Source organism: Rhyacophila brunnea, unplaced genomic scaffold (genome assembly GCF_057557595.1).
Source record: "Rhyacophila brunnea isolate RB1 unplaced genomic scaffold, BYU_Rbru_1.0 scaffold_24, whole genome shotgun sequence".
NCBI classification, from domain to species: domain Eukaryota; kingdom Metazoa; phylum Arthropoda; class Insecta; order Trichoptera; family Rhyacophilidae; genus Rhyacophila; species Rhyacophila brunnea.
The window spans coordinates 4,636,181-4,663,185 of NW_028232904.1; the positions used below are offsets into that span (position 1 = coordinate 4,636,181).

At 34.7% G+C, this 27,005-nt stretch overlaps 2 protein-coding genes across 2 annotated transcripts in view; one reads left to right on the top strand and one right to left on the bottom strand.

Annotated features, from left to right (window-relative positions):
- Window positions 1–7,920: 7,920 nt before the first annotated feature.
- On the top strand, window positions 7,921–10,367 carry LOC147068911 (peptidyl-prolyl cis-trans isomerase NIMA-interacting 4). The gene is made up of 2 exons (XM_085951155.1): window positions 7,921–8,061; window positions 9,896–10,367. The coding sequence occupies exons 1-2, from the start codon at window positions 7,983–7,985 to the stop codon at window positions 10,210–10,212; spliced, it is 396 nt and encodes a 131-aa protein (XP_085807281.1). The 5' UTR covers window positions 7,921–7,982; the 3' UTR covers window positions 10,213–10,367.
- A 1,187-nt stretch (window positions 10,368–11,554) lies between these two features.
- Window positions 11,555–27,005, bottom strand: part of LOC147068912 (uncharacterized) — a 39,260-nt gene continuing 23,809 nt past the window's right edge. The window contains exons 3-5 of the mRNA XM_085951248.1: window positions 19,568–19,728; window positions 14,148–14,336; window positions 11,555–13,260 (exon numbers count right to left, since the gene is read on the bottom strand). Coding sequence (XP_085807374.1) covers window positions 13,087–13,260; window positions 14,148–14,336; window positions 19,568–19,728 — 524 coding nt within the window. The 3' untranslated portion in view covers window positions 11,555–13,086. The remainder of the gene's footprint in view (window positions 13,261–14,147; window positions 14,337–19,567; window positions 19,729–27,005) is intronic.

Genomic DNA, 27,005 nt, shown 5'->3' on the forward strand with positions numbered 1-27,005 from the left:
TGACATTTCAGTATTATTTCTATCAAGTACATTTTTTTTTGATCGTTTAAGCTAGTCAAGTCAAGTTTATATTATGATTCAACAGAAAATTTAAAAACGTTGTAAGTATATAAAAAGATCTTTTTATCTTGTCATTATTCTACTATGACTTGGATTAGCCAGGGTTTAATTGAAATTTAAAAACATGCCAAAACTATCTAAACATTGTAGCCTTAGTACAATGAAAACAAATACGTCTGACTGAAATAAGTTAGTGTGCACTATTTATGTCGGATCTTAGCAGCCTACCTACACCCTTCGTTACTGGTAGATTTACTACCTGCTGTATGAGGTATTAGTATTTATGGCTACAATAGGTGATGCAATCCAAGTTGCCGATATTGGCCTCTGAAAAATAAGCGCGTATCTTAGGGACTACTCCATGGCCCCCAAAAGGGGTGACTGATAGGGTTCTAGTCTGGGGGCCCGGCGTGATGGACCGACCAGCCAAGTGAGATAAACACACATCACAAAATTGGTAAAAAATGTCGCCTGCGGCGCTATTTCACTTCAAGCATTCTAACATTTCAAAATATGCACTTGTGCGATGCAATTTTCGATTATTGTTTGTTAATATTCGACAACTCCACAATTCAAATGGGTGTATTAAAAATACAAAAAATCGATATATAATACCTACCCTAAATTACACTATTTGTATTACACAACTGTAGATCGTCACACTGACTTTGACCTTAGCGATAGGTAGGGGGGCCCGCCGAAGAATTTAACCTTGAGGCCCGCTTCAAGATGTGGGGGCCATGGACTACTCTCCTACGTTTCTGCACAGTGCTCTCGGAGTTCAAGATTCCGAGTATAATTTGTGATGGTCGATAGCTTGTGACGTCGGTACACTATATACCTAATATTATAAATAATTATATATATATATAGTGTAACAATACGATACACTATGAACAACGAACGTGCAGATTACGGAAGTACACGAATCAGGTACATAACATAACATAAGAGCGCGTCATCGAATGCGTGAATGGGTTTTGTATCATTTGATTAAAAACGCGACAAAATATTGTATTTTATATTTTTATATAGTATAATCATTGTTTGCTTCCCGCAATCACATATGCGTGTGAAACATTGACCCTAAGTAAAAGAGAAATCCAGAAACTTAAAGTAGCATAGCGTGGTATGGAGAGGTGGATGCTTAGCATAACGCGAAAGGACAAAAAGAGGAATGAGCGGATAAGGAAACAGACAAGGGTTTGCGATGTAATAGAGTTCGCTATGCCGTGGGTCACAGGTTCGAATCCTGGGTCTGGCAAGTACACATATTGTTTTTCAATTTGTGTATGAGTCAGAGTATGGACCTAATAGGTTGAGCAAGTGGCTGCCATCCATTTCTCGTAAAAACAAAATCTGTTAATACAAACCGCCACTTTGTGGAGGCGCATATCGTCACTGTTCTGGCAGAAGACACTAATTCGAAAAAATGACATATTGATTTAGTTATATCAAAATGTTCCTTATTTTCAAACTTTACCGTCTGGAAACCTTCTTAATAAATAAAAAATCGTTATTTTAAAGTCATCCTTTTTACGATTACTTAATAAACTCACATGATAGACCATTTTAAACATTATAACAACTTCAAAGTCGAATTACTCAAAACTAGTATTCTCCAGTTAGTGTGTTCTGCCAGAACAGAGACGATATGATCCTATTAGGATCGGACATGGTCGAAAGAAAAAGAGTTCGCTAAAAACCTCAAATGGAAATGGGCTGGACACATATCTCGAATAAGGGACAATCGTTATAGAAATTCCATGAAACCTACTGTACTAACAGCCGTGGTTTTAGGTAACCAGATGTCGGTAGCTCTGACAGGTTTGGAGGCACCCTTATAAAAATGTTGCCAGTGCGACAAACCGCCATTGCTGTATGTATTACAATGGGTAGGTATTCCAAAGGCTCGAAGAAGGGACAATCGTTGGATATATCTAGTCGTCCAGTGGTACCCAAGAGGTAAAAAACGTCCGCATGGTAGACCTAGAGGCCGCTGGATCGATGGCATTATTAAGTTCTGCGGGAGTAGGGTGACAGGACCGAGAGAAGTGGATTCAGCTTGGAGAGGCATTCATCCGGCAGTGGATAAATTCAGGCTGATGATGGTGATGATATTTAACGATAAGTAGGAATGCAATCGGTGGTGGGCTTAGGGACGCGGAGGCCTGAGGCACTGATTGATGTAGCGCCACAAATATATCAATTTAAGTAACTCTTTCCGAGAATCAAATTACGTAATTTAAAATACGTAATTATTACCTATTTAAGATGAAAGTGGTCACTGATGTTCGTGGCCCCAACATCGTGAAGCGGGCCCCCAGGCCAGGATGTTTGGAATACCCCCTACATATCTCTAAGGTTACCGTTAAGGGCAGTGTGACGTTCTACAGTCCGTGTATTTTAGCATTGTTTTGTATTTCTAAATAAATCCATTTCAATTATTGAGTAAAGTTGTCGGCGTCATAATTATTATGAAGTACTGATCGCGACCAGCTTTTGTGGTAGCCAAGTAACATGCGTTCCTTCGCAATATTGGATAAATAGCCATTTTTATTGATCTAGCAACATTATGTACTATAAATAATAAATTTGTAGGTAAAAGTCGGTTTATTTACAGGAAACCAGGCGGGAACCGCGCAGATTTTCATAGCCGATTTTGGCAAAATTCATAAATTCAAGAATGAAAACCTAACCTAACCTAACAAATAATCGGCTACTTTCAAAATTTGTTTGCTGCTGGCTTCCTGTAAAGTGTACACCGACAAGAACCGTGCTTTATTTAGACATGAATTTTATGTCAGTAGATATGACCCAAAGAGGTTGAACGGTCTTTAATATAATTCTGATACAACATTTCACGGTGAAGTGTAATACGGCGAACTGCATAAATTAGTGCAAGTTTCCGGACACGATTTTTTTGTTGGTTGGTAGAGCTAAAAAACGCTCTCGACTTTTAATCCTGGACGCAATCCCTTAAACAAAACCCCGGAAAAGCAAACAAAAGTCTTTATTCTCATTTTGACCGGAATTTCGGAAAAGTCTCTGAATTTTTCTTTTTAAAAAGTTGCCAACGCTCTAGTCAAGTACGTAATAAGCTCACGTATCCCCAGAGGACGTCACAGGTTGTATGTTGCTTTGTATTGAATGTATTTGAACTTTGTTTACAATATCATCTTAATCATCATCAGCCTGAATCTATCCACTGCTGGATGAAGGCCTCTTCGATCTGCTTCCACTTCTCTCGGTCCTGTGCGTTGCGTTGCCACGTACCATCGATCCATCGGCATCTAGGTCTACCTTTCGGACGTTTTGTACTTCTTGGATACCACTGGATGACTAAATTTGTCCAACAATTGTCTCTTCTTCAAGCTATGTGTTAAGCCCATCTCCATTTGAGACTTTCAATGAACTCTATCACATCGCAAACCCTTGTTTGCTTCCTTATCCACTCATTCCTCTTTTTGTTTCACACGCATATTTGATTACTGGAAGCACCCATTGGTTGAACACTTTGCGATTTAGGCACAGTGGAAGGTCACTTTTGAAGACATTATTCAGTTTACAATATAGTACTACTTAATATAATTTAAAAATAATTACAAGATAAAAAGAACTTTTTATATAAGTTTTAAATTTTCTGTTGAACCGTAGTATATCAATGGTTGAACCATATAAACTTGACTTGGCTAGCTTAAACGATCAAAAAAAATGTACTTGACATGTCATATTGATTTCCATAGTAACGCACGTATATTAATAATTTAGTTGCTAGGACTCCAGACCCCTTCCAACCAATAATGGTGTCGAAATAACTTTTCATACAAAACAGAATTAATTGAAAATGAATTCAATTCTACTTAAATATGGCTAAAAGTATTTAAAAAAATGCATTGGCATCGTGTTCTGATATATTCTAAAAGTTTCAAATGTCTAGCTAGTCGGGAAGTTAGTTAAAAATCGATTGCAAGATTTGTACCGGACAAAGAACCACTGGACAAATAAGAATACGAGCTAAGAAAAACGTTGTAATGAATGACGTAAGAAGATCCCAGCATTCAAGAGGTATCAGCTCCGACGTAAAAGATATTACATTTTTTTCAATCAATTTTATCGATCAATCATTTTATTTATATTTACATAGAACCGATCCAACGTGAAGATGTCGGTGTTGCCAAATAATAAAAATATTTAGGTACATATTCCCAACGCAAAGATCCATGCCTATTGGTATATCCCGTTAGCACAATGATCGTTCACTTGATGTAGGTACTAAAACCACCAGCACAGATTAATCATCATCATCATCAGCCAGGGTCAATCCACTGCTGGATGAAGGCCTCCCCAAGCTTTCTCCAACTCTCTCGGTCCTGTGTCGTTCGCTGCCACGTATTTCCGCCGAACTTTACCAGTTCGTCAATCCAGCGGCTCTTAGGGCGACCCTGTGGCCGTTTCGTACCCCTTGGGTACCATTGGATGACGGTATTTGTCCAGCGGCCGTCCTTTCGGCGAGCAATGTGCCCCGCTCTCCATCTCCATTTCAGCTGTTTGGCAACGTCTATTACATCGCGTACTCTTGTCTGCTTCCTAACCCATTCGTTTCTCTTACGGTCCTTTCGCGTGATGCCCAACATGCACCTCTCCATGCCTCGCTGTGTGACTCTAAGCCTTTGGACATCTCTCGTGTTGAGGGTAAACGTCTCGCAGCCATACGTGAGCACGGGTAGCACACATTATTGAACACCCTACGCTTAAGACATAATGGTAGGTCACTCTTGAATATACTATTCAGACGTCCGAAAGCACTCCATCCCAGCTTTGTTCTTCGAGCAATTTCATCGTGCATGCTTCCGTCTATGAACACCTGCTGTCCGAGATAGACGTAGCTGCTGACTTGCTCGAGTTGGGTGCCAGAAATACAGATAATCGCAGGGTCCGAAAAACAGTTCCTCATCACTTTTGTCTTTGAGACATTTATTTTTAGACCGACCGTTTGACTGACATCCGCGAGTTCTTGCATTCTATCTTGGAGGTCTTTTGGGTCTTGTGACAGATTAATAATAATTATACATGTAAAAGCCATTGCCGTGTATCAATATTTTGAAGCAGGTTATTTTATGGTGGTCAAATACCCAAATATAACAAAGTATGACATGTACAGTTCGAAGTGAGCTTTCTTATCGGAAAGAGACGACCGTATACTAACGGTCTCAAATTTTATTAGATTCAATATGAACATTAGTTCAATTTTCATAGCTAATTTGGACAAAATTCATGATTTCAAGAATGAAAACCTAACCTAACAAATTATCCAGTATATCGGCTATTTTTAAAATTTGTTTGCTGCTGGCTTCCTGTAAAGTGTAAACCGACAAGAACCGTGTTTTATTTATAAGTACATGAATTTTATGTTAGTAGGTACAATGAGACCTAAAGAGGTTGGACGGTCTTTAATATACGGCCATATATTTCCGATACAACATTTCACGGTGAATTGTGATACGGTGAACTGCATACGTACAAGTTTTCGGACTCAATATTGGATGCACGTTGCATTTATGTAACAAATGTTAATGCATATTATTATTATACCGACGTTACTATTGAAAATAACATAGCCTAACACGTGTTTAATATTATATCATATTTTTCCACTCTTGAGATCCGTTGCCTGTTATTATACCACACCCAGTAGGATAAGACAGTTCCCTGGATAAGACAGAAATGCAAAACCAGTCGCCATAGGGCATAGACCAAGATATTGAATGCAAGGGATTCTTGTTTGAATACAGCAGTGTGATGTTTGCTGCAAATAGTGCAAATGAGTCTGCAATGTGGAATGTATTTCGTGTATTTAGGCTACATCTATTCAGTATACGGTTTTCTTTAGAAAACAAAAACAAGGGAAGTGGATTACGTTCTGGGTTTGGCCTAAAAAGGTACGATTTTCAAGTGTGGAGACATATGGGATACACTTAAACATATTATGTTATTAAAGAATATGTTTGAATATATATTGGCAATATATGTATTAGCAACGCAACGCACAGGACCGAGAGAAGTGGAGTCAGCTTGTAGAGGCCTTCATCCAGCAGTGGATAGATTAAGGCTGATGATGATATGAATATGTATGTGTGTATCACGTAAATGCAATCGGTAATATTACATTGGTAATATTTGAGGGCATTCCGAAGGATTTGATATCTTGCATTTTATGGCCTGATTGTCATTAAGTCATAAACCAACACTGCATTTAAAGTCTTGGCCTAATATGAGTAATATGCCCTATGGCGACTATGGCATTTCTATCTTATTAATCTGTTCTATTTTATTCAATTTTTTGCTTATAATCTGGGTGAGGCTGTAAAAAACGTACACTTCTCGAGAGTAGAAAAATATCGAATAAACTTATACATGTGTTAAAGAATAACTAATAAGGGCAAACACATTTTGAAAATAGCCGATATACTGGATTATTTGTTAGGTTAACCTAAACTAAACTAACATAACCTAACCCAACCTAACCTAAACTAACCCAAACTAACAAATAATCCAGTATATCGGGTATTTTTTCAAAATGTGTTTTCCGCTGTATTCCTCATAACCGAACTGTCCCGTTATTTCTAATATGTACTTAGTTAGGTATCTGTATTATAATATTATGCCACGTAAACGAAACGCGCAATCAATGTAGTCTATTTCTTTCATTTTATGACCTGACCGTCATTGAGTAATACACCAAAACTGGTTTTGAAGTCTCAGTTTATGGCGACTGGCTTTCGCAGTTCTATCTTTCCGTTTTATTTGTGCTTTTAATTAAGTGAGTAATTTTCATTTTAGTATCGCACAGTGAACGAGTTCGTAAACCTTGATAGCTAAGAAGGCGGGTTGAAAAGATCCGTAAATCGTGATCTGTTCTTTCGAGTTTCGAGCTTAGGGACTCATTGATTCATTGTGAATGATTGAGAAACGGGTTTAATCCGGATATTATAATTTATTTTTATATGACATACAAAGTTTATTAGTTTTATAACGATCGAGCTCGTGAAATAAAAAAAAGGATGGGCTATGAAACTTGTAAAGCGCCATGCATGGGTTTTGGGGCTCAGTGAGGCACCCAACCAATATGTACACAATTATTATAGCATGGGGGACATTGCTCCTTTAAGCCTACTTACTTAGAATTTATAATAACGTCATAATATTATTTCGTGTTGTTATTAATTATTATTATCTGCAATCTTATTGAATTTCTTTTGAGAGCGAGCAACATGAATATTTCATTCTGAGTTCCCTGGAAATAACCTTTTTATAAATACTTAGTTAAGTCTTGGGAAGTACAGTAAGGAATCAATGCAATTTTTATATTATACCTACAATATTATAATAACGAAAATTATTGCAACTATGTATCGTATTGTATTAAAAATATTTTAATTATTTTGGGGTAGTCACTACCATCTATATTTATATTATAAAAGCTTATTGAATAATATTTTGCAACGTTATTAACAGATGGCACTGAAGAACGGACATTATTTAGCTTACAAAATAATTTTATTATAATTGATTCTACACACTCCAAAAAAAATACATAATAATTCTATAGTATTAATCCATAATATATTTTTAGAAATATTTAAAACATGAATTATTAAATACTTCAGTGGATTATTAATTAAAATGCGGTACCTAATAAAAACTGGAATTACAATAAAATTATTATTGCACTAAATTGCGTAAGAACTGTTATTTATTTTTTTACTTTTCAGTGTACAAAATTTAAAAACACATCCATAAAGAGTTATTATCCTCGGGGAAAAATCTTTTTAAGATATAATTTCTCTTGCAAAAGTTGCAACATTAACATCATCTGTCAAAAATATAAATTAAACTTAACCTAACTTATTTTGCACAATATGCCACCTAAGAAGGGACCGGCGAAAGCCGCTAAAGGTGCTGCAAAGGCAGATAAGGGAGCTGCGGATGACGATAAAGGTTTTTTTCAATATTTAATTAACATAATTCTTTATACGTACATATCATAATATATATTTCAAACTATGTACCTGTCACTCACTAGTCGGTGTTTTGCTTTTCATACTATTCAGGTAGCGAATAGAGTGACCGATTTATATACTTATTATTGTGGCCGCGCGGCTTAAGCGTTGGATTATAACGCCGTGGGTCCCAGGTTCGAATCCTGGGTCTGGCAAGTACACAAATTTAATGTTATTTTTTCATTACTTGGGTAAGTACTACCATTGTATATTAAATTTAGTGTATAAGATTAATGCTGCCAAAATGCAAATATATTCACTTAAACAAAAAAAAAACGAATTAATAAGTTAAACAAATAATAATACAAAATCCCTCAAATATACATATATAATGGTTGCGATTAATTAATATATTTCGAAATAGAAAATATTCATGGCAAATATTTCCAATTATTCTATAACTATTGATCTAACGCTGATAGTACATCCAATAAACGTTGAATTTGAGAGAGATTTTCCTGTTCCCGGACATAAAGTATTTGTAAAAATTATCAGTTCTAAAATATTATGATCTATACATATTTATAAAGTTAACATAATAAATGTAGGTAGGTTCTTTAGGTTGCTATAAAATAGTGTTTGTAATAGATTTTAATAGCTATATATTTATTGATAGGTACTCCTTTTTTTTACCATAATATTGCTTGACGAATACCGGTATTTTAATAAGAAATACTGAAATACTGGTATTGATATATTCATTCGGTATTGCAATCCCTAGCTTCAACAGGCCACGCGGCCCAATGACAGTAGTGTAATTAGTAATAAATGTGACTCATGAATGTGAATCACAAACACCCGGGCATTGAGAAAATCACATAAATTTGTTGTGACCTCACTGGGAATCTAATCTGGAGCCCCAGATGGAATGCCAGTGTTTTACGCACTGCATTACGAGGGACTACAAAGGGTTATCACCACTTATAAATGTTCTAAATTTCAACAATTAAAATAAAAACTTTACTGTCATAAGTTGGTAAAAAGTATATATCGTCACCGTTCAGGCAAAAGTCACCAACCCTAAAAACATAGTTTTGAGATATCGCAATTTGAAAGTTTAAAAATGCAGGAAAAATCAGATTTTATTGTTTTTAAGGTTTTATCTACATTAAATTATTTTCTCATGTCTTCTTAATAATTTCTTTAAGGTAATTTTACTTTTTGATGCTAATTAAAACATGTGGAAGGTTTTGAAGGAGGCAAGGTAGCTCAATTATGGTTTGGTGACTTTTACTTGTTAATAATCTGAACAATGTTAGCCAAAAGAAGGATCAGTAAAACTCACCATCCATAGTATAGTGACTTTTGCTTGTATATTTATAACGAAAGATTTTTTTTTTTTTATATAGTCTATAATGTCTATTCACCTATAATGATTTTTGCTTGTTAAGATTTTATCAAAAGTCATTTAGTGAAAAACAAATAATTCGGATTTAAGCAAAATTTTACTAACGAATGTACCGTGGTGAGTTTTGCATCTTAAAGAACATAATTTTACGCTTCGGGTGACATACTCAAGTCAAAACTGCCATTTTCAGGGTTGGTGACTTTTGCCTGAACGGTGACGAATTATGTATTACTTATATGTATATTATAATGTTTGATATATGTATATAATAGTGTGCACTATTTATGTCGAATCTCCACAGCCTAGCTCCACCCATCGCCACTGATATATACACACATAGCATTAACAATTTTCTACTTTTAGTCGAAGATAATCTTATAAATAAGTTTCAAAAAGAGATAATATTTTTATAATTTATTTTCAGGAGGCAAAGGTGAGAAGAAAGGAGGCTCAGCTGTGAAGGTTCGCCACATTCTGTGCGAGAAACAAAGCAAGATCATGGAGGCCCTCGAAAAGATCAAAGCCGGGCAGAAGTTCCCCGACGTGGCCACGCAGTACAGCGAAGACAAGGCGAGGCAGGGCGGTGATCTCGGATGGCAGATCCGTGGTTCCATGGTCGGCCCCTTCCAAGATGCTGCGTTTGCATTACCCATATCCAATGTCAATAGCCCTATTTACACCGACCCACCCATCAAGACAAAGTTTGGATACCATATAATTATGGTCGAAGGAAAAAAATGAAGAAACGTGCTGTAGTTGCCAGCCCTCTCATTGGTAATCGTTGATCTACTGTCTATAATATAATTTAATGGTATCGTTGTGTAATTGTATTTTTTACTGTTTGATGGAAATGACTCACCTAAGTTTTTTGTAAATAAATAATGTATTTTTTAGAAGAGATTTTTATTTTCTTACCTAAACCATTATAATTAAAATTTATTTAGAAAATTAATACTATCGACTGAGGGTTGATGGTATTTGAATTTAAATTCTAATTGATTTGAGTTTTGTACTATTCAATTTGAGCCATTTTTTAGGGTTTCAAATTGCGTTATAATGCTGGCTATCAGTTATAGTATAATATACCGATAACCAACATTATAGAACTAGTTTATTAAATTATTAGCAAAACTAAGTACATTATGAAAACTAAATAATGGAGTAAACCGTGACGTCGGTTTAGAAATTAAAGAATTAATTGATACCTACCATAATTAATTTAATGTACTAAAACCGATAACCAACATTATAACGCAATTAGATAAGCATTTCATGTAACAAGTAGTTGTTGCGTTACAATTAAGATTGCCGTAGCTTAATTGGAAAAGCATATTGGCACGAATCCAGCAGTAACAGGTTCAAGTCCGGTCGGGTGTCATATTTTTTTCTACAAATGATATTTTCTTGTGTGTATATGCATGAGATGTTTTCAAATTATATGTATTCAGTACTTATATAGAATGTTACATTCTGAAATCTTGTGTCTTATTCGTTGAATAAAAGAAATGATTTATTAAAATTAGTTTTTAAATACAGTCAAACTCAGTTATTACGATCACGGAAATAGCGAGATCTCGGATGTAATGAGGAAACATTCGAGCTACTTCTCGGGTATACCGAACAAAACTGTTAATGTGTCGATCATTTAAAAACAACATTTTCGACCCTAAGCAATAAAATCTGACCGGGAAGTTAATCAAACCGATGCTGCCAGGATCGGATTAAGTTTATGACACTAGCTTTGTAAAGTCAGCAGGTACCTACCAACGACGGCAGCTCATTACAATATACAACTTCTTTTGTAATATATATGAATGCCATGCTTGTTTCGGGGATTTTTACGATGGTTTTCAGATTTTTTATGTTCTATGCTTAAATAGAACGTGGTGCGAAAAATGTTATAAAGAGCAAATTCAGTTGGTCCCATTTTTCTCATAATAACCAAGTTCGACTGTATTCCATCTAGACATATAGAAAAAATGTATCAATATTTCAAACAATTCATAAATTTTTGAAGGCCCAAACGGTGATATATGTTAGATATTGGATGTGGAAGGATATGGGAAATAATTCATTACATTTTTATGATATTTTAACAGTCTTTATTGTTTTATAAGATTTTTTTTTACAAAAACATGGTACGAGCCGATGACAACAGTATTTTTTTCCAAACAATATAATAATAATTTACGAAAACTTCTTACGAGAGTGTGTAATAAAAATTAATTTGATGACAAGACACTCCAAAATAAAATAATTAAAAAAAAAACTGCAATAAAATTACCTATAACTATGTAATATTCTATTATTGGCATTTTTATAAAATAATAATTAAACACAGGAATAGAACAATCATCGACACCATCTTATTCAGGAAAAGTATTATTAATCTTTAGTCTATGGTAGATAATAAATAGACAATATTTAACTTTATATATTTTTTTTCACAATGATAGGTAATTTTCTTACCTATTTTATGTTTAAAATTTAAATAATAATTAATAGAATGGTGGTAACAATGCATGTTCTTTTCCTATAGTTCAATAATTGAAGAATATCACCAAACACTGTTTAATTTTATGATACTTTACCTAGTAATAATTGTAGAATTTTTTTAGTTATAAAAATTAGTAGGTAAGTATTTACATAATAATATATTTTGAAATTAAGAAATTTTTTATTGCGGTAACTGAGTAATAAATTAATAATGCACCTATGACATAATAAAAGATGGTTACATAATTTTCTGCTTTTATAATAATAAAATTGACACAATATTTGGAGATATGCTTTAACTATTGTTTTATATAATTTGACATTACTATATTGAGAAACATCAAATGATAACTGTATTGAAATTCAACTTGGCGGTATTTAACAGAAAATACTGCAGCTCATGTAACATAATGTCAATTCTACCAGCTGTTAAATGGCCACCATTTTAGATTTCACTGTGTTTATTTGATATTTTTCAATATTGCAATGTTGAGTAAAGAACATAGTGAAGAAAATCCGAAACTGTTTTTTTCATAGCCATGGAAACTGTGGTGTTAAGAATTATGCAACTATAGCTCGACCACTAATATGAAAAGTATGCAGATATGCGGATTCCGTTCAGGTCTCGCTTGTATCGTTAGGCTGAGCTTGCTGGCGTTGACAGTGACAAAGTTCATTTTATTTAACTTGTTGACCGCGGGGAATTTAATTACCACATTTAAATAACATGCTAATTATATCGAATGGCCAATTAATGAGGCCACAACAGGTGTGCCATCCGCGTGGAAAGGATTAATATTGTATTCTAGTTTCATAATGGATAAAACGCCACCAGTGATAAATATTTTTTACTGCAACACTCAAAATAGAAATTCAGAATTTGCTTTTTTTTTTATTACTACCTACACAACCACGTTTTGGACTTTTGTTGGTCGATTTTCAAGTGTAATTTGTAGTTGATGCTACCGCAAAGATGGTCAGTAGGCTTTAGTGGACGAGTCATAGTATTTAAAGCTCATAAATTCACATGCATCTTTGCAAATTCAGCATGTATTACTTTCATTCTCAGATTTCCTTCACTGTGTTCCTGACCTCACATTATTTGTATCACTTAAATTGTTAAACTCTCAAGTTGGGATTCGTGTAACGGACGTATTTGAGGAGGGCATCGTTCTCTTCGCAGACGTATGACTTGCGGTGGTGGCAGGCTACGTCGTGCCAGTTGACTCCGTCGTTGTAGAACTGGTTGAGGACAGCCAGGCAGTTCTCTGGAGCACCGCCTTGGAGGAGTTCCTAGGGAATCAATGATAATATATGAGTTCCAGATAGTTATTTATATACTTATCTCGCGACTTCCTCTGCTTGAACCGGTAGCGAAGGGTGGAAGTAGACTGTTAAGATTCGACATAAATAGTGCATGTCAGTTATTATACATCTTCTTTGCTTTCATTGAACTAAGAATACAATTTGCAGATGGTGCTGGTTAATTTTTTAAAATTCAAAAAATATCTAAAATTTTGCCATTAAACCATACATATTTTATAGATAAAAGAATATTTTTATTGATTATGGTTTGGTTGAGCAGGGCTTAATAAATTTAAAAAAATCGGTATGTGTACTTATGTACACGCATTAGAAGTTATATTTCTTTGGCGTAACAAAACAAAAACAAAATTTGTGATAATCTAGATTCTTCGACTAGCTCTTAATTATCTTGTTAAATTACACACTCAAGAATAAGGGCCGCTTATTGAAGCGCCGTTGGTTTATTTCTGTACACTTTAACTTATATTACTAAATTATATAATTATTTTTCGTTGTTTTTATTTTTAAATTAACAACTGTCACTTTGACGTTTAATCGTTTGTTTACGTAAGGAATTGCAAATGGCCGACAATCATCAATTCGCTGCCTAGGCAACGGAACAATTCTACTATCAAACTTGCGTTTGTATACAGCTGACTTCTGATGATTCAGCTGATTCGTAGTTAACCTCATACTGTCGCGCACTTTCGTAACGGCGTACGCGCGGAGCTCTCAATTTCACTCTCTACCAAACACCCCAAAAGAAGTATAAGTTCAAAATCTGACCAACGTGACACTGAATACTAAAATTACCTTTGTGGACTACAAGAATTTATGAGAGATAACTGAATAGATATTATAAAATGGGGCCTTACCCTGTTGTCAGGCTGTGGTTTGCCGATGCCTCCGTTCTCTGACCAGTCATTCTGTTGCCTGTTGGTGGTGGCGGCCAGCTTCTGGAGTTCAGCAGTCCAGAACCATCCGTTAACGTTGATTGGCTGAAGGTCTGGCCTATCGCAGCCCTTGAAGTCGCAGATGCGGCCTGATGTCCAGATGTATTTCACCTGTGTATTGAGAATAGTAATTAAGTTTGAGATTCTATTTATATATTCAAACGACGAAATGAAATGCAGCAAGAGAATGTAAAAATTAGATATAGGCCTTGATTGGAGTCGCTCTTATAAACAAAAATCATATAAAAGTCCAATTTCAATTTATGCTTCACTGCATCATAACGATATAATGTCATTAGCCGAAAACTGCTCCATACTAATCAGCCGAAACCTGATTGGTCGCATACTACCGAATTACCAACAAGCCTAGCTGTGACTTTTTTTGACGCAGATGACGCAATCGATTTATTGTAAGATTCAAAATGGGGCCTCGAAACAGCTCAAACCAGTCATACTACAACATCATGGAGTATATTAAAATAATTATTCTGAGAATAACAAAAAATCCTGCAGTTAAAGGATGTGATTCTGGGAAAAACAAAAAATGATGATATTTTTACTAGACACGTTTGTAGTTGGAATTTTATTGTGGGGCCCCTCAAAATCTACAAACCAGCTGATGCATGAACGACCCCAACTGCTTTGAGAACTATCAGTAATAGCGTACCATTTGTATTAAACCTATGTAAATTTAGTTAAAAACCTGTCCCGTATTGTAAATCGATGACAGGTAGATGGAAATCATTCTACAGTGGCTACATAGGCGATTCGCAAGTGTGTTGGCATTGTTTGGTCTAATCCTATTAAACAATAACACTGCAATAATAAAACTGCCACTCGCGCACACAGAAAATGGTTTGGGGGATGCATTTATTCACAATAATTTTAATTGATTTTTAAGGGACTGGGCTTAAAAAATCTAGCAGGTGCCACTGATTTCAACATTGACCCCCCCCCTATGACTTATAGCTTTTATTTCAGAATACCGCATTTTACGGGAACATTCTACATAACCAGACACTCTGGGTATACTATACGATCTCCGATTTTATTAGATTCAATATGAACATTAATTCAATTTTCATAGCTGATTTTGGCAAAATTCATTATTTCAAGAATGAAAACCTAACAAAATATAATCCAGTACCTATATCGGCTATTTTCAAAAATTATTTGCTGCACCGATGCACCTGCAGAGATGACTAGTATATACTATACGGTCTCCAATTTTATTAGATTCAATATGAACATTAATTCAATTTTTATAGCTGATTTTAGCAAAATTCATGAACCCAAGAATGAAAACCTAACCTAACCTATTCAAAATTTGTTTGCTGCTGGCTTCCTGTAAAGTGTAAACCACCAAGAACCGTGTTTTATTTAGACACGAATTTTATGTCAGTACTCTACGACCCAAAGAGGTTGGACGATCTTTAATATACGGTCATATATTTCCGATACAACATTTCACGGTGAACTGCATACGTACAAGTTTCCGGACACGGTTTTTAGGTCAAACTTTCCTTAGATGATTTATATGATTATTACTAGGAACCGTAGCACGCATAATATACCATATTATAATAATATGTGCACAATGCTTTATAATCCTTCATTAATATACAGACAATGACCTCTAATTATTACTAATTATATGAGACTAATCTATTAGCAATAAGCATAATACATTGATTTCCATATCCGCAAATGTGAAAGTCGTCATGGAATATTTATTTCTTATTAAATTGGTATTAAAATTTCTAATAACGCAATGCTATTATACATAATAGATAAAGTCACAGGTCGGCAAACTTTTTAAACAGCCAAATATGAGTTAACAAGTTTTCAAGTGTCGTAGACAGGGAACTCAGAAATAATGGGAACTGAAATAGGTACATAACGGGTAAGGAGAAGCAGGCAAGTGATCTCGAGTAAGGAAGAATACGGGATAAATTTAAACTCGTGTCAAGAATACGTCATACGTCGAATACTGACAAATAATGCTTCTCTCGGTTTCTGCATTGACGTTCATTTAATATTAGTGTATTACACACACTATCGCACGCAGCGGCGAAAGGTGGAGGTAGATTGTTAAGCTCCGACATAAATAGTGCACACAAAACTTTGTCAGTTATACGTATTTGTTTTCATTGAACTAAGGCTACAATTATTTACAGATGATGTTGGTGAGTTTTTAAAATTTAATTATTAAACCCTGCGAAAACCAAGCTATAGTAGATAATAGTCAAAAAAATACTTGTATATCTATAAAATATCAAAAAATATTCAATTAAATGATACACACCTTATATTTTATAGATAGAATAATAATTTGAATCTATTATAGTTTCGTTTAGATAGGGCATAATGAATTTAAATAAATGAACTAACAATACCTATGTGTAAGATGCATTCTTAATCCAACGAAAATAAATATGTATGAATGAGAAAGTGTGCATATTTTTTTCGAATCGTATACCAAAACTATACAAAGTATACCAAAACTATTATGGTTTGGTTTAGGCAGGGTTTAATTGATTTTTAAAAACTAACCAACACCATCTGTAAATTGTAGTTTTAGTTTACCTCCAACCTTCGCTACTGATCGCACGTCTATAATGCGTGGGTCATTTTCGTAGGACACACACACATTAAAATGAAGACAGAGGCAAGGAGCAGTATCCTGAGAAAGCTAAGCGGCAATACGAGGGGAGCTCAACTACAATTACACTCAGGGTCTCAAGCCCTTGCACTATGCAACTCGGTGGCCGGGTACGCCTGTCCGGTATGGCACAAGTCTGCGAACACGAGACATGCCGGGACGTGACGGGGTGCTTGAAACCAACGCATGTCACCAAAGTTTGCGTGCTTTCAGGAATCGCCCCTCCTCCAATCAAACGCGAAACTGCAGCCCGAGTTGAAACGGCAGAGAGGGACCCACGACACGTCATGCATGAGTATCAAAAGGCTAAAATCCAGAAGAAGCTTTACGGCGACAACCACACCTCTGACCTTCTCACACAAAGAAGATAGACTATCTGTAAGGGAGAAGCTAGCCTCTGAGGGTCTCGATGATTGGGTTAAGCCAGCAGAGCATCCAGTCTCGGGTACCGTACATGGAAAGCCATAAACAGACTGACAACCATAGTAGGGCGCACTTGAGACAACATGTTGAAGTGGGGGTTCTCCGATGACTAAACCTGCCAGTGCGGTGAAATGCAGAGCATGCAGCACCTTTTTTCATGCAAGGTTTGCCCAGTAAGCTGCAATTTCGACAAGATCCTTCGCCAACTTTTGGAGCGACACATTGTAGCCATTGAAGACCCGAAACGACGAATAAGAAGTATAATTAGGACGGAAAACCGGACAGAGTGTAGGAGTTTATTTGATTCGATAAATATCCGCTCCGATCCACAGCGCCAGAGAGGAAGTAAAAAGCATTGTTTTCTCAGCGGTATTTTGACAAGTTATGTAAATATTGTATGTTAATTTATTTTAACATTACGTAGGTCGTGAACCGCAGTTTGCCGACAGCTGAGAAATACAATAAATGTCTCTATGCGTGAGATAATCGGGTCCACCGCATCTTTTGAAAGGTTATGATTTTTTTTCGAAGCAATAAATAAATATTCCTCTTTGCATTAATGGACTTTCAAAATCAAAAAAGGAGTTTTAAAACGCGTCGGATAACAATGAATTTTGATTACCTGTTTGATAATAAGTTTATTGATTTCCACACCTACTTTGTAAAGTTATGAAATGATTCATTCAATTGTATAATCAGGAAACTCAAAAATAATGGGAAATGAAATATCTAACGGGTGTGGAGTAACAGGCAACCGATCTCGAGTGTGGAAGAATATGGGATAAACTTCTCCTTCATTCTGACAACTGCTCTCAGTTTATGCACTGACGCTCATTCAATATTGATGTATTAAGGTTGCAAAACACACTATTGTACGTCTATTATAATGTGTGGTTCATTTTCATAGGACACTCACGCATCCAAAAACCTGCGTCAAAATTTAGTGTATTGGGATATATATATATATATAATGGGAATTATTTTTATTAATCTATTCTGTGTGTATAATAGTGAAGTAAATATATTTATATAAGTACACATTTGTCTCTATTGTATTCACTCACGATATTCCTATTAAAATTTCCCACCCTGTTACTCATTTATAATTTAAAATTACAAAAGATAAAAATCAATTAAAATTTATTTATTTACATATAGTGAACATTATAAATTACACATTCAAGACGTTCACAACATGGTACGAAAAAAAAGTTAGTATTAAAACCAAAAATGTTGGAAACACTTATACTTAAGGGGGGACATGCTCGTCGAAGGTCAAAATTGAGTTTTTATTGTATTTTCAAACCATGATCCTGGACACTCCTTAAACGTTGTAGATATACTATTTATATAATTTTGAAGCCTTATTATCCTTTATAGTTATTTTAAACATTTGATGACTGCATAAAGTATTTTTGTTACATAAAATAGTATTCTTTTAAACCTCTCGCTCTAATGTTTTAGAATATAGTCATATTTCGGTACATAACTGTGCAGTAGAGTTAAGATTTTTTACATTTATTAATTTTTAAACGCATTTATAAAACCATTAATATAATTTATTACGAGATAATTTTTGTAAAATATTCACGATAAAAAATTATATTGATAATCTCTGTGATCCCAAATTTGACAAGAATTAGGCATTTTATTATTCAAAAAATCGGCAAGATTAACACATTTGAAGATGATTCTAAAGATACTTATTATAAGCTATGTCTTTGACCATTCAAGTGTGATAAACATCTTATGAATAATGATTGCTTTATAATAATTATTGACCTAAGAATAAGGTAGTGTTTTTTTGAAATACGCCATTTCTTTTGTCATTCCCTAGTGGTTAAGCTACAACATACGGCCGTAGCCATAAATTGACAAACTATAATTAAAGTAGGGAGTAAAGTTATGTTAATGCGCGTGTTAATAACTATAAAGGATAATAAGGCTTCAAAATTATATAAATAGATTATCTACAACGTTTAAGGAGTGTCCAGGATCATGGTTTGAAAATACAATAAAAACTCAATTTTGACCTACGACGAGCACGTGGGCCGTTAAGCTTAAATACTCTTTAGAATGTAACGAATTAAAAAATAAATACCTACATAAAGTTTACAGTTTTAAAAGATGTGATTTTTCTCATTTTTCTCAAAACTACCTAAAATCGTTTTAGGGTCTTTTGAAACTAGGCGCTTTTCGTACATGCTCGGAATGATAAATGGAGAAAAATACGGATACAGTGTGTTATTTTACTTACGTTTTCTCTGACCAGCTTGCTCTTGATCCACTCGTTCTCATCCTGAGTCTCTAAGGAGACGAGGTCCATGCACCTTTGACGACAGTAGTTCCTGCCGCCCAACCAGTCCTCTTCGACGCCCTTCAGGGCTGGGTCTCTCCATGAGAAGAAATATCCCTTACCTGGAAGATAAAAAAAAAGAAAATTATGTTACTATTTGAAAACATTTTCTTAATATAATTCCATTTCACATAATGATAATATATATAATTACAAGATAAAAAGAACTTTTTATATACACGTTTTTAAATTTTCTGTTGAATCATATAAACTTGACAATTCTATGTATTAATAAATGCTTTTTTTGTGCTTGATAGAAATACTGAATAAATATTATAGAATACTGAAATGCCATTTTCACATTTCATATTGATTTCCATAGTAACGCACGTATATATTAATAATTTAGTTGCTAGGACCACCCACTTTACGATTTTTTTTCCGAAACATACAAAACGGAATTAACTGAAAATGAATTCAATTCTGCTTAAAGATGGCCAAAGGTATTAAATGAATGCATTGTCGTCGTGTTCTGATGTATTCTAAAAGTTTCAAATGTCTAGCTAGTCGGGAAGTTAGTTAAAAATCTTCTATCGTCCAATACAAATCTTGGACACACAAGAAAAACATCTGTACCGGACAAATAAGAATACGAGCTAATGAAAACATGGTACCTAATTATAATAAATTCTGCAATCTGTATTAAACGTGGGTTTGTACCTATGCAACTTATGAAACTTGTTCGTATGCGGTATGCCGTATCATACTTCACCGTGAAATGTTGTATCGGAAATATATGGCCGTATATTAAAGACTGTCCAACCGCTTTGGGTCGTATAGTACTGATATAAAATACATGTCTAAATATAACACGGTTCTTCTCGGTGTACACTTTACAGGAAGCCAGCAGCAAAAAAAATTTAAAAAATAGCCGATATACTGAATTATTTGTTAGGTTAGGTTAGGTTTTCATTCTTATGAATTTTGCCAAAATCAGCTATGAAAATTGAATTATTAATGTTCATATTGAAACTAATAAAATTGGAGAACGACATTCGGTCATCTCTTTCCGATAGAAAGCTCACGGCTAACTGTTGCACGGTGAATTGTTTTACGTACAATTTACATGTAAGCAATTTGATTAGCTCGAATGCTTGTGAGAATTTTCATTAGAAAATCAACAAAACATTAACTATGTATTATATTTTCTCATAAATAACATAAATGCCTGGAAATAAGGCTAAAGTTTTTATTTACCCAAACAATACTTTAATCGTGATCGTTTTGCATTCGCTCAACATGTGATCGATTTTTTTTTACAACTTTCCCGTCTTGGAATCATTGATTTTTTGTCGCCATATTAATAATACACAGGTGAAAGAAAATTTAACTTCTAACTAACAATCAGACGTGTGATAATTGAATGCGTACATTGGCTGTAAAACGTGTGAATTCCATTCTTAGATAAATAAATTATATAAATAAGTGCCAAGCAAGGAGTGCATTTCTCAAAATGAGACGCCTCCTTAGCAATCGAGACCTTAACCTAGGTCTGAGACTGCGTATGGTGCTTTGTTATGATCTCTCAATTCTTTTCTATGGTATGGAAGTATGGACGCTAAACCAATATTGATGCCAATATGTATAAATATTAAGATCGAAAACGTAATCAGTGGAGAGGTAAAAATTCGTCGCGGTGTAAGACAGGGGTGTATATTGTCACCTCTGCTATTTAACATGTACTCAAAAGCTATTTTCAAGGAAGCCTTACAAGATGAATCGGTGGGTATTTTGGTCAATGGCAAACATATTAACAATATACGATATGCCGATGATACTGTGCTGATTGCTGATAGTTTAAAGAGTTTACATCAACTGGTAGAAAAGTTAATGAGGTCAGTAATTCTTATGGTTTAAAAATGAATCTCAAGAAAACAAAACTATTACTAGTATCAAAAATAGCGACACCAGACACCAACACAAATTTTGTCATTAACAGCGAACCAATCGAACGTGTGACCCATTATAAATATTTGGGTACATGGGTCAATGAGAAATGGGACCAGTCTCAGGAAATAAAAACTAGAATTGAGATCGCAAGGAGCGCCTTTCTCAAAACGAGATGCCTCCTTAGCAATCGAGACCTTAACCTAGGTTTGAGACTGCGTATGGTACGTTGTTATATTCTCTCAATTCTTTTCTATGGTATGGAAGTATGGACGCTAAACCAAGAGATGTCACGGAGACTTGAAGCTTTCGAGATGTGGCTGTATAGACGCATCCTCAAAATTCCTTGGACTGACCGGGTGACAAATGTTGAAGTTCTCAATCGAATGGGGAAGGCCCGAGAAATTCTGCATAGTATAAAAACCAGGAAATTACAGTACCTCGGCCACATTATGACAGGACAAAAGTACAGAATTCCCCAATGTGTCATTCAAAGAAAGATCAACGGAAAGCGTAGCAGAGGACGGCGCCGCATTTCGTTGCTTAAGAACCTCCATGATTGGTACGAGTGCAGCTCAACTGAACTATTCCGGGTAGCAGACGACAAAGCTAAGATCGCCTTGATGGTGGCTGACCTCCGCTAGGGGATGGCACAACAAGAAGAAGAAAAGTGTATTATAATATACAAGACTTTCTTGATTCAAGTGTACATATCATGTTTTTTTTTCTTTCGACCAAGTCCCGATCCTAATAAGATCATATGGGCCTCCACAGAGTAGAGGTTTGTATTAACAGATTTTGTTTTTACTAGAAATGGATGTCAGCCACTTGCTCAAGCTATTAGGTCCATACTCTGACTCATACACAAATTGAAAAACAATATGTGTACTTGTCAGACTCAGGATTCGAACCTGGGACCCACGACGATATAAGCCGATGCTTAAGCCGTGTCTATATTGTGTCAAAAATTTGCATTATTTAAAGTTTTTTGTTTGAATTGATTTATATTGTTTGATTATTTTTTTATTGACGTCTCAATTATCGATAAGAATGGAACATGACACCATAAACAATATCAATAATCCTTTGTAAAAATTAAAATTAACATAATCCGCACAATCAAAGACAGTCGATAGAAAGCTCGGCGACTACATACTCTCTCGCTCTCTCCTTGCGAATTCAATTGTTTTATTATTGTCTATAGAATTAAGTTATTTAAATATTATGAATTTGCTATGCGTGACTAACAGGGCCGTACTTGGGATCCGTGAATGTTGTATTAGTTTTATATTTTTTTTCTCTTTAAAATTCTAAGCAATAAAAACATGAGATATTCAGTCAGATCTTGGTAAAGTATTAAACCAGGGAACACAAAAATAAGTAAATTGGGTTGTCTTCTGGGTGAAATTGTAAGAAGGTACCTATACTTGTGAAGTGTTGAAGAATATGTATTTTTTTAATAATATTTTAGGACACTCGGTGGGCTTTGTAATTTATGTGTATTTTTATAGCGTGAGAATAAACTGAAGCTGGCTTCAAAGTATTGGTACATAGCGACTGACTCACATTTCTGTCTTATTAATCTGTTTTATCCACTTCTACATAATTCAATATTTTTAATTATCTCACATACCTTCATATTGATCAGGACTAATTTTGCCAAAAAGCTTATTTTTTGTGGGTCCCAGGCTCGAATCCTGGGTCTGGCAAGTATACATATTGTTTTTCAATTTGTGTATGAATCACAGTATGAATTTGGCAAAGGGTTAAGTGTTTCGCTTTTGTTAAAGGTTGATAAATACTGACATTATATAGGTAGATAATACGGAAGTTTTGTGTAATAACAATAGAACTGTTAGTTAAGGCGCCATTTTAGCAATTACAATCTGGCCCTGGTGACCTGACCTCGTTGTCAACAAAATGGCGACAAGAAGAAAGCATTTCTTCCCGCGCAAGTGATTAGAATCAAAATCGCTCATTATCGTCATCTTGTCAGACAGAAGAGTCATTGATTTACATTTATGCAAAAGAGGTTTGCGGCAGTTCACGTCCTGACAGCTTATTCAATGGGCAATTTGTCTCGTCATCCGTCACATTTGTAATATTATTATTATTAGCATCATTTTCGCGGCAGGGTCATGGGCGCCATTTTGTTACCATTGTTGCCGTAATTCGAAATTCATAAAAGGATGCCACCTCCGCGATGACCTATCGCCCCAGTTTATTGACAGGAAATAATCGCGACGTGTTTTGTTCATTTAACAACACAGTATCTCAAATAAAAGATAGATTCTACAGGTGTTCGCCGGAAAGGTTTACTACTTTGTTTGGTCGCCATTTTGGTGAAAAGAAAAGTTCATGTTTTGAAATAGTAAAGTATAGACGTGGCAAATTTATTATGGAAAAATATTCGATAAACCAATGTGTTTTAATCGTAAAAACATTTTATAAAAATCAATCATCAATAACTATTGTGACGACTAGAAAATTATGTAAAATTTTGAGTAGAAATAAATGGCCATCAAAACCCATAATTTATCGTTTAGTGAATGACTTTGAAGAAAGTGGCTCTATTTCTATACCTATATACCTAATATATACCTCCAGGGAAAGCGAAGCAGAGGAAGAGCGTTTGCGCGATGGAGCGACCAAGTGAAAGAGCTGACTGGGGGCACCATCCATTCTGCCCTGAGAGAAGCGGAAGATCGAGAAGGATGGAAAGTCTTGGTCGCTCAAAGGATGGCGAAATTTAAATGTGGTCACGATCCTCAGCCATGAGTGCACGATCAAGAAGAAGAGATATACCTTATGATTCTTCTCGATTTGCCGCCCCCAAGCGACGCTCAATCTGCCTACCCCCACGGGACGTCACTGGTCATGATATCCTAACGAAGTAGACAACATTATATTCAAATCCATACTTCAGATTTCCATAAGCATCAGCGCGGAGAGATGATATTTTAGTGATTACGATAAAACGTAAAAAGTGCACATCGAAAGGCCAAACGTCATAAGTTTAAAACACACCTGTCATTGCTAACACAACTTTCTCTCATTTGATACCTACGTATTGAATTTATTATTTTTTTTAACAAATCCGATGCGTCAGTTACAAAATTTGAGTTATTGTCTACTAAATGGGGAAAATATTAATATAATAATGTAGTACTTGCCACACCCACAGTGGGTCGTGACATTTCGTGAAACTGTTTTCGTTTTTATTCTCCTTTTTACATTGCACTGCATCACTCTTGCATTATTTATTGTCTATGGAATAAAGATTGACGTATCTGAGATAAATATCCCTAATAAAATATAATATGATAAGTTATCTTATACTAATAATATGTAATGCCAGAACATATTAATAATTACAGGATAAAAAGAACTTTTTTATATAACAACGTTTTTAAATTTTCTGTTGAATCATATAAACTTGACTTGACTAGCTTAAACGATCAAAAAAATTTGTACTTGATAGAAATTATATTGAAATGTCATTTTGACACTCATATTGATTTCCATAGTAACGCACGTATATATTAATAATTTAGTTGTCAGGACCCTAGCAACAAATAATAGTAGATTGGATTACGGATTTCTTCCGAAATAACTTTTCATACAAAACAGAATTAACTGAAAATGAATTTAATTCTACTTAAAATGGCTAAAAATATTTAAAAATGCATTGGCATCGTGTTCTGACATATTCTAAAAAATTCAAATGTCTAGCTAGTCGGGAAGATAGTTAAAAATCGATTGCAAGATTTGTACCGGACAAAGAAGAATACGAGCTAAGAAAAACGTTGTAAAAATGAAAATGAGGGGCATATTATGATAATGATAATGAAAAGAATTTTCCGACTCGTTTTATTCTGGATATGCTATCAATCAGTGGCGAAGGGTGGAGGTAGGCTGTTAAGATCTGCACTTAAATAGTGCACATTACGCTTTGTTAGTCTTACGTAATTGTTTTTATTGAACTAAGACAACAATTTACAAATGGTATTGGTTACTTTTTAAAAATCAATTAAAGCTCCGCGCTCAATCAAATCAAACAGCGCTCCTCTAAACAAGCTACTATTGGCAATCGGTTTTTGTTTATTGAATCAATTGGAAACAAAATTTATTTACTAGGTACTATAAAAGTTTTAATAGTACTTTTTTGTGGGATTCGCGATGTCTAGTTTACTTCCATTGTTCTTGGACATCACGTTCTTGGTGAACAGCAATGGCACGTGCATACCTAATAATAGTAATTGAAGCAGTAGGTACCTACTTTGATTTAATAAACAAAAACCGATTGCCAATAGTAGTTTGATTTGGAAGAGCGCTGATGAGCAGGTATTAAAAAGTCAATAATTAACATATATAATTTTGAAAAACACTTTCTGAGAGAATATATTATAACCAATAGAAAAAAATCTTTTTTGAAAAAAAGTAAGCCAACTCGACGGGGAATCGAACCCTGTATCTCCCAGGTTTACGCCTTTTTTCAAAAAAGATTTTTTCTATTGGTTATAATATATTCTCTCAGAAAGTGTTTCTTGTGAATTATTCGTTGAATAAAAGAAATAGTTAATTGTCAATAGTTATAATTTGTCGTAATTAGTATGTCACGTCGTAGCATAGTGGATAATGCGCGGACGGTGCGTAAACTCAAGAGATGCAGGTTCGATTCCTGCCGGAGGTCTTACTTTTTTCAAAAAGATTTTTTCCATTGGTTATAATATATTTTCTCAGAAGTGTTCTTTCAAAAATTATGTATGTTTAATTTCATCAGTTCACCAATAAGTCATCGGTGTAGTCGTTATCATATTATTATTATTATGTTTACTCATCGAGCTTCCAAGAATCTTGCTAAGTATTATTTGCTGAACAAATAATTACGATCAACTTTCTTTTCGACGTGCACCGTATGGAAGCCAGTGCGTGTAATATGTACCCATTTATTTAATACTGGTTCGCGAAATTGAAAGTGGCAACACTGATGAGCAGTAAAGTTGTCACTTTGCCCGAAATATTCAATGAACATCTCAACAGGGCAGTTTGGGTCCTTGTACATTTAGTTGAAGCCAGCGGCAAACAGTTAGATGTAAATTGTACGTACCTATATTCCCATAATAATACTATATTATCGATGAATTATTGTTACTCTATTCAACTCTATTTCACCAGGAATGTTTTAAATCAATAAATAAGAAATTTCTTTAGAAATAAATATTGTATAGAGCAGGGATGAGCAAACATGAGGTCAACGAGAACCATATTCTGGATGTTCATATAAAGAGCCACTCCATAGTCACGTTCTCACGTAGTATTCAAATTAAATACACAAATTCTTCACAAATCTTAATTGCTATATAAATAATAAAAAATAATGATAATTACCTCCGCTACACGGAAGTACATATATTGGAACATGTATATGTCTGTTAGCAATTGAAGACAC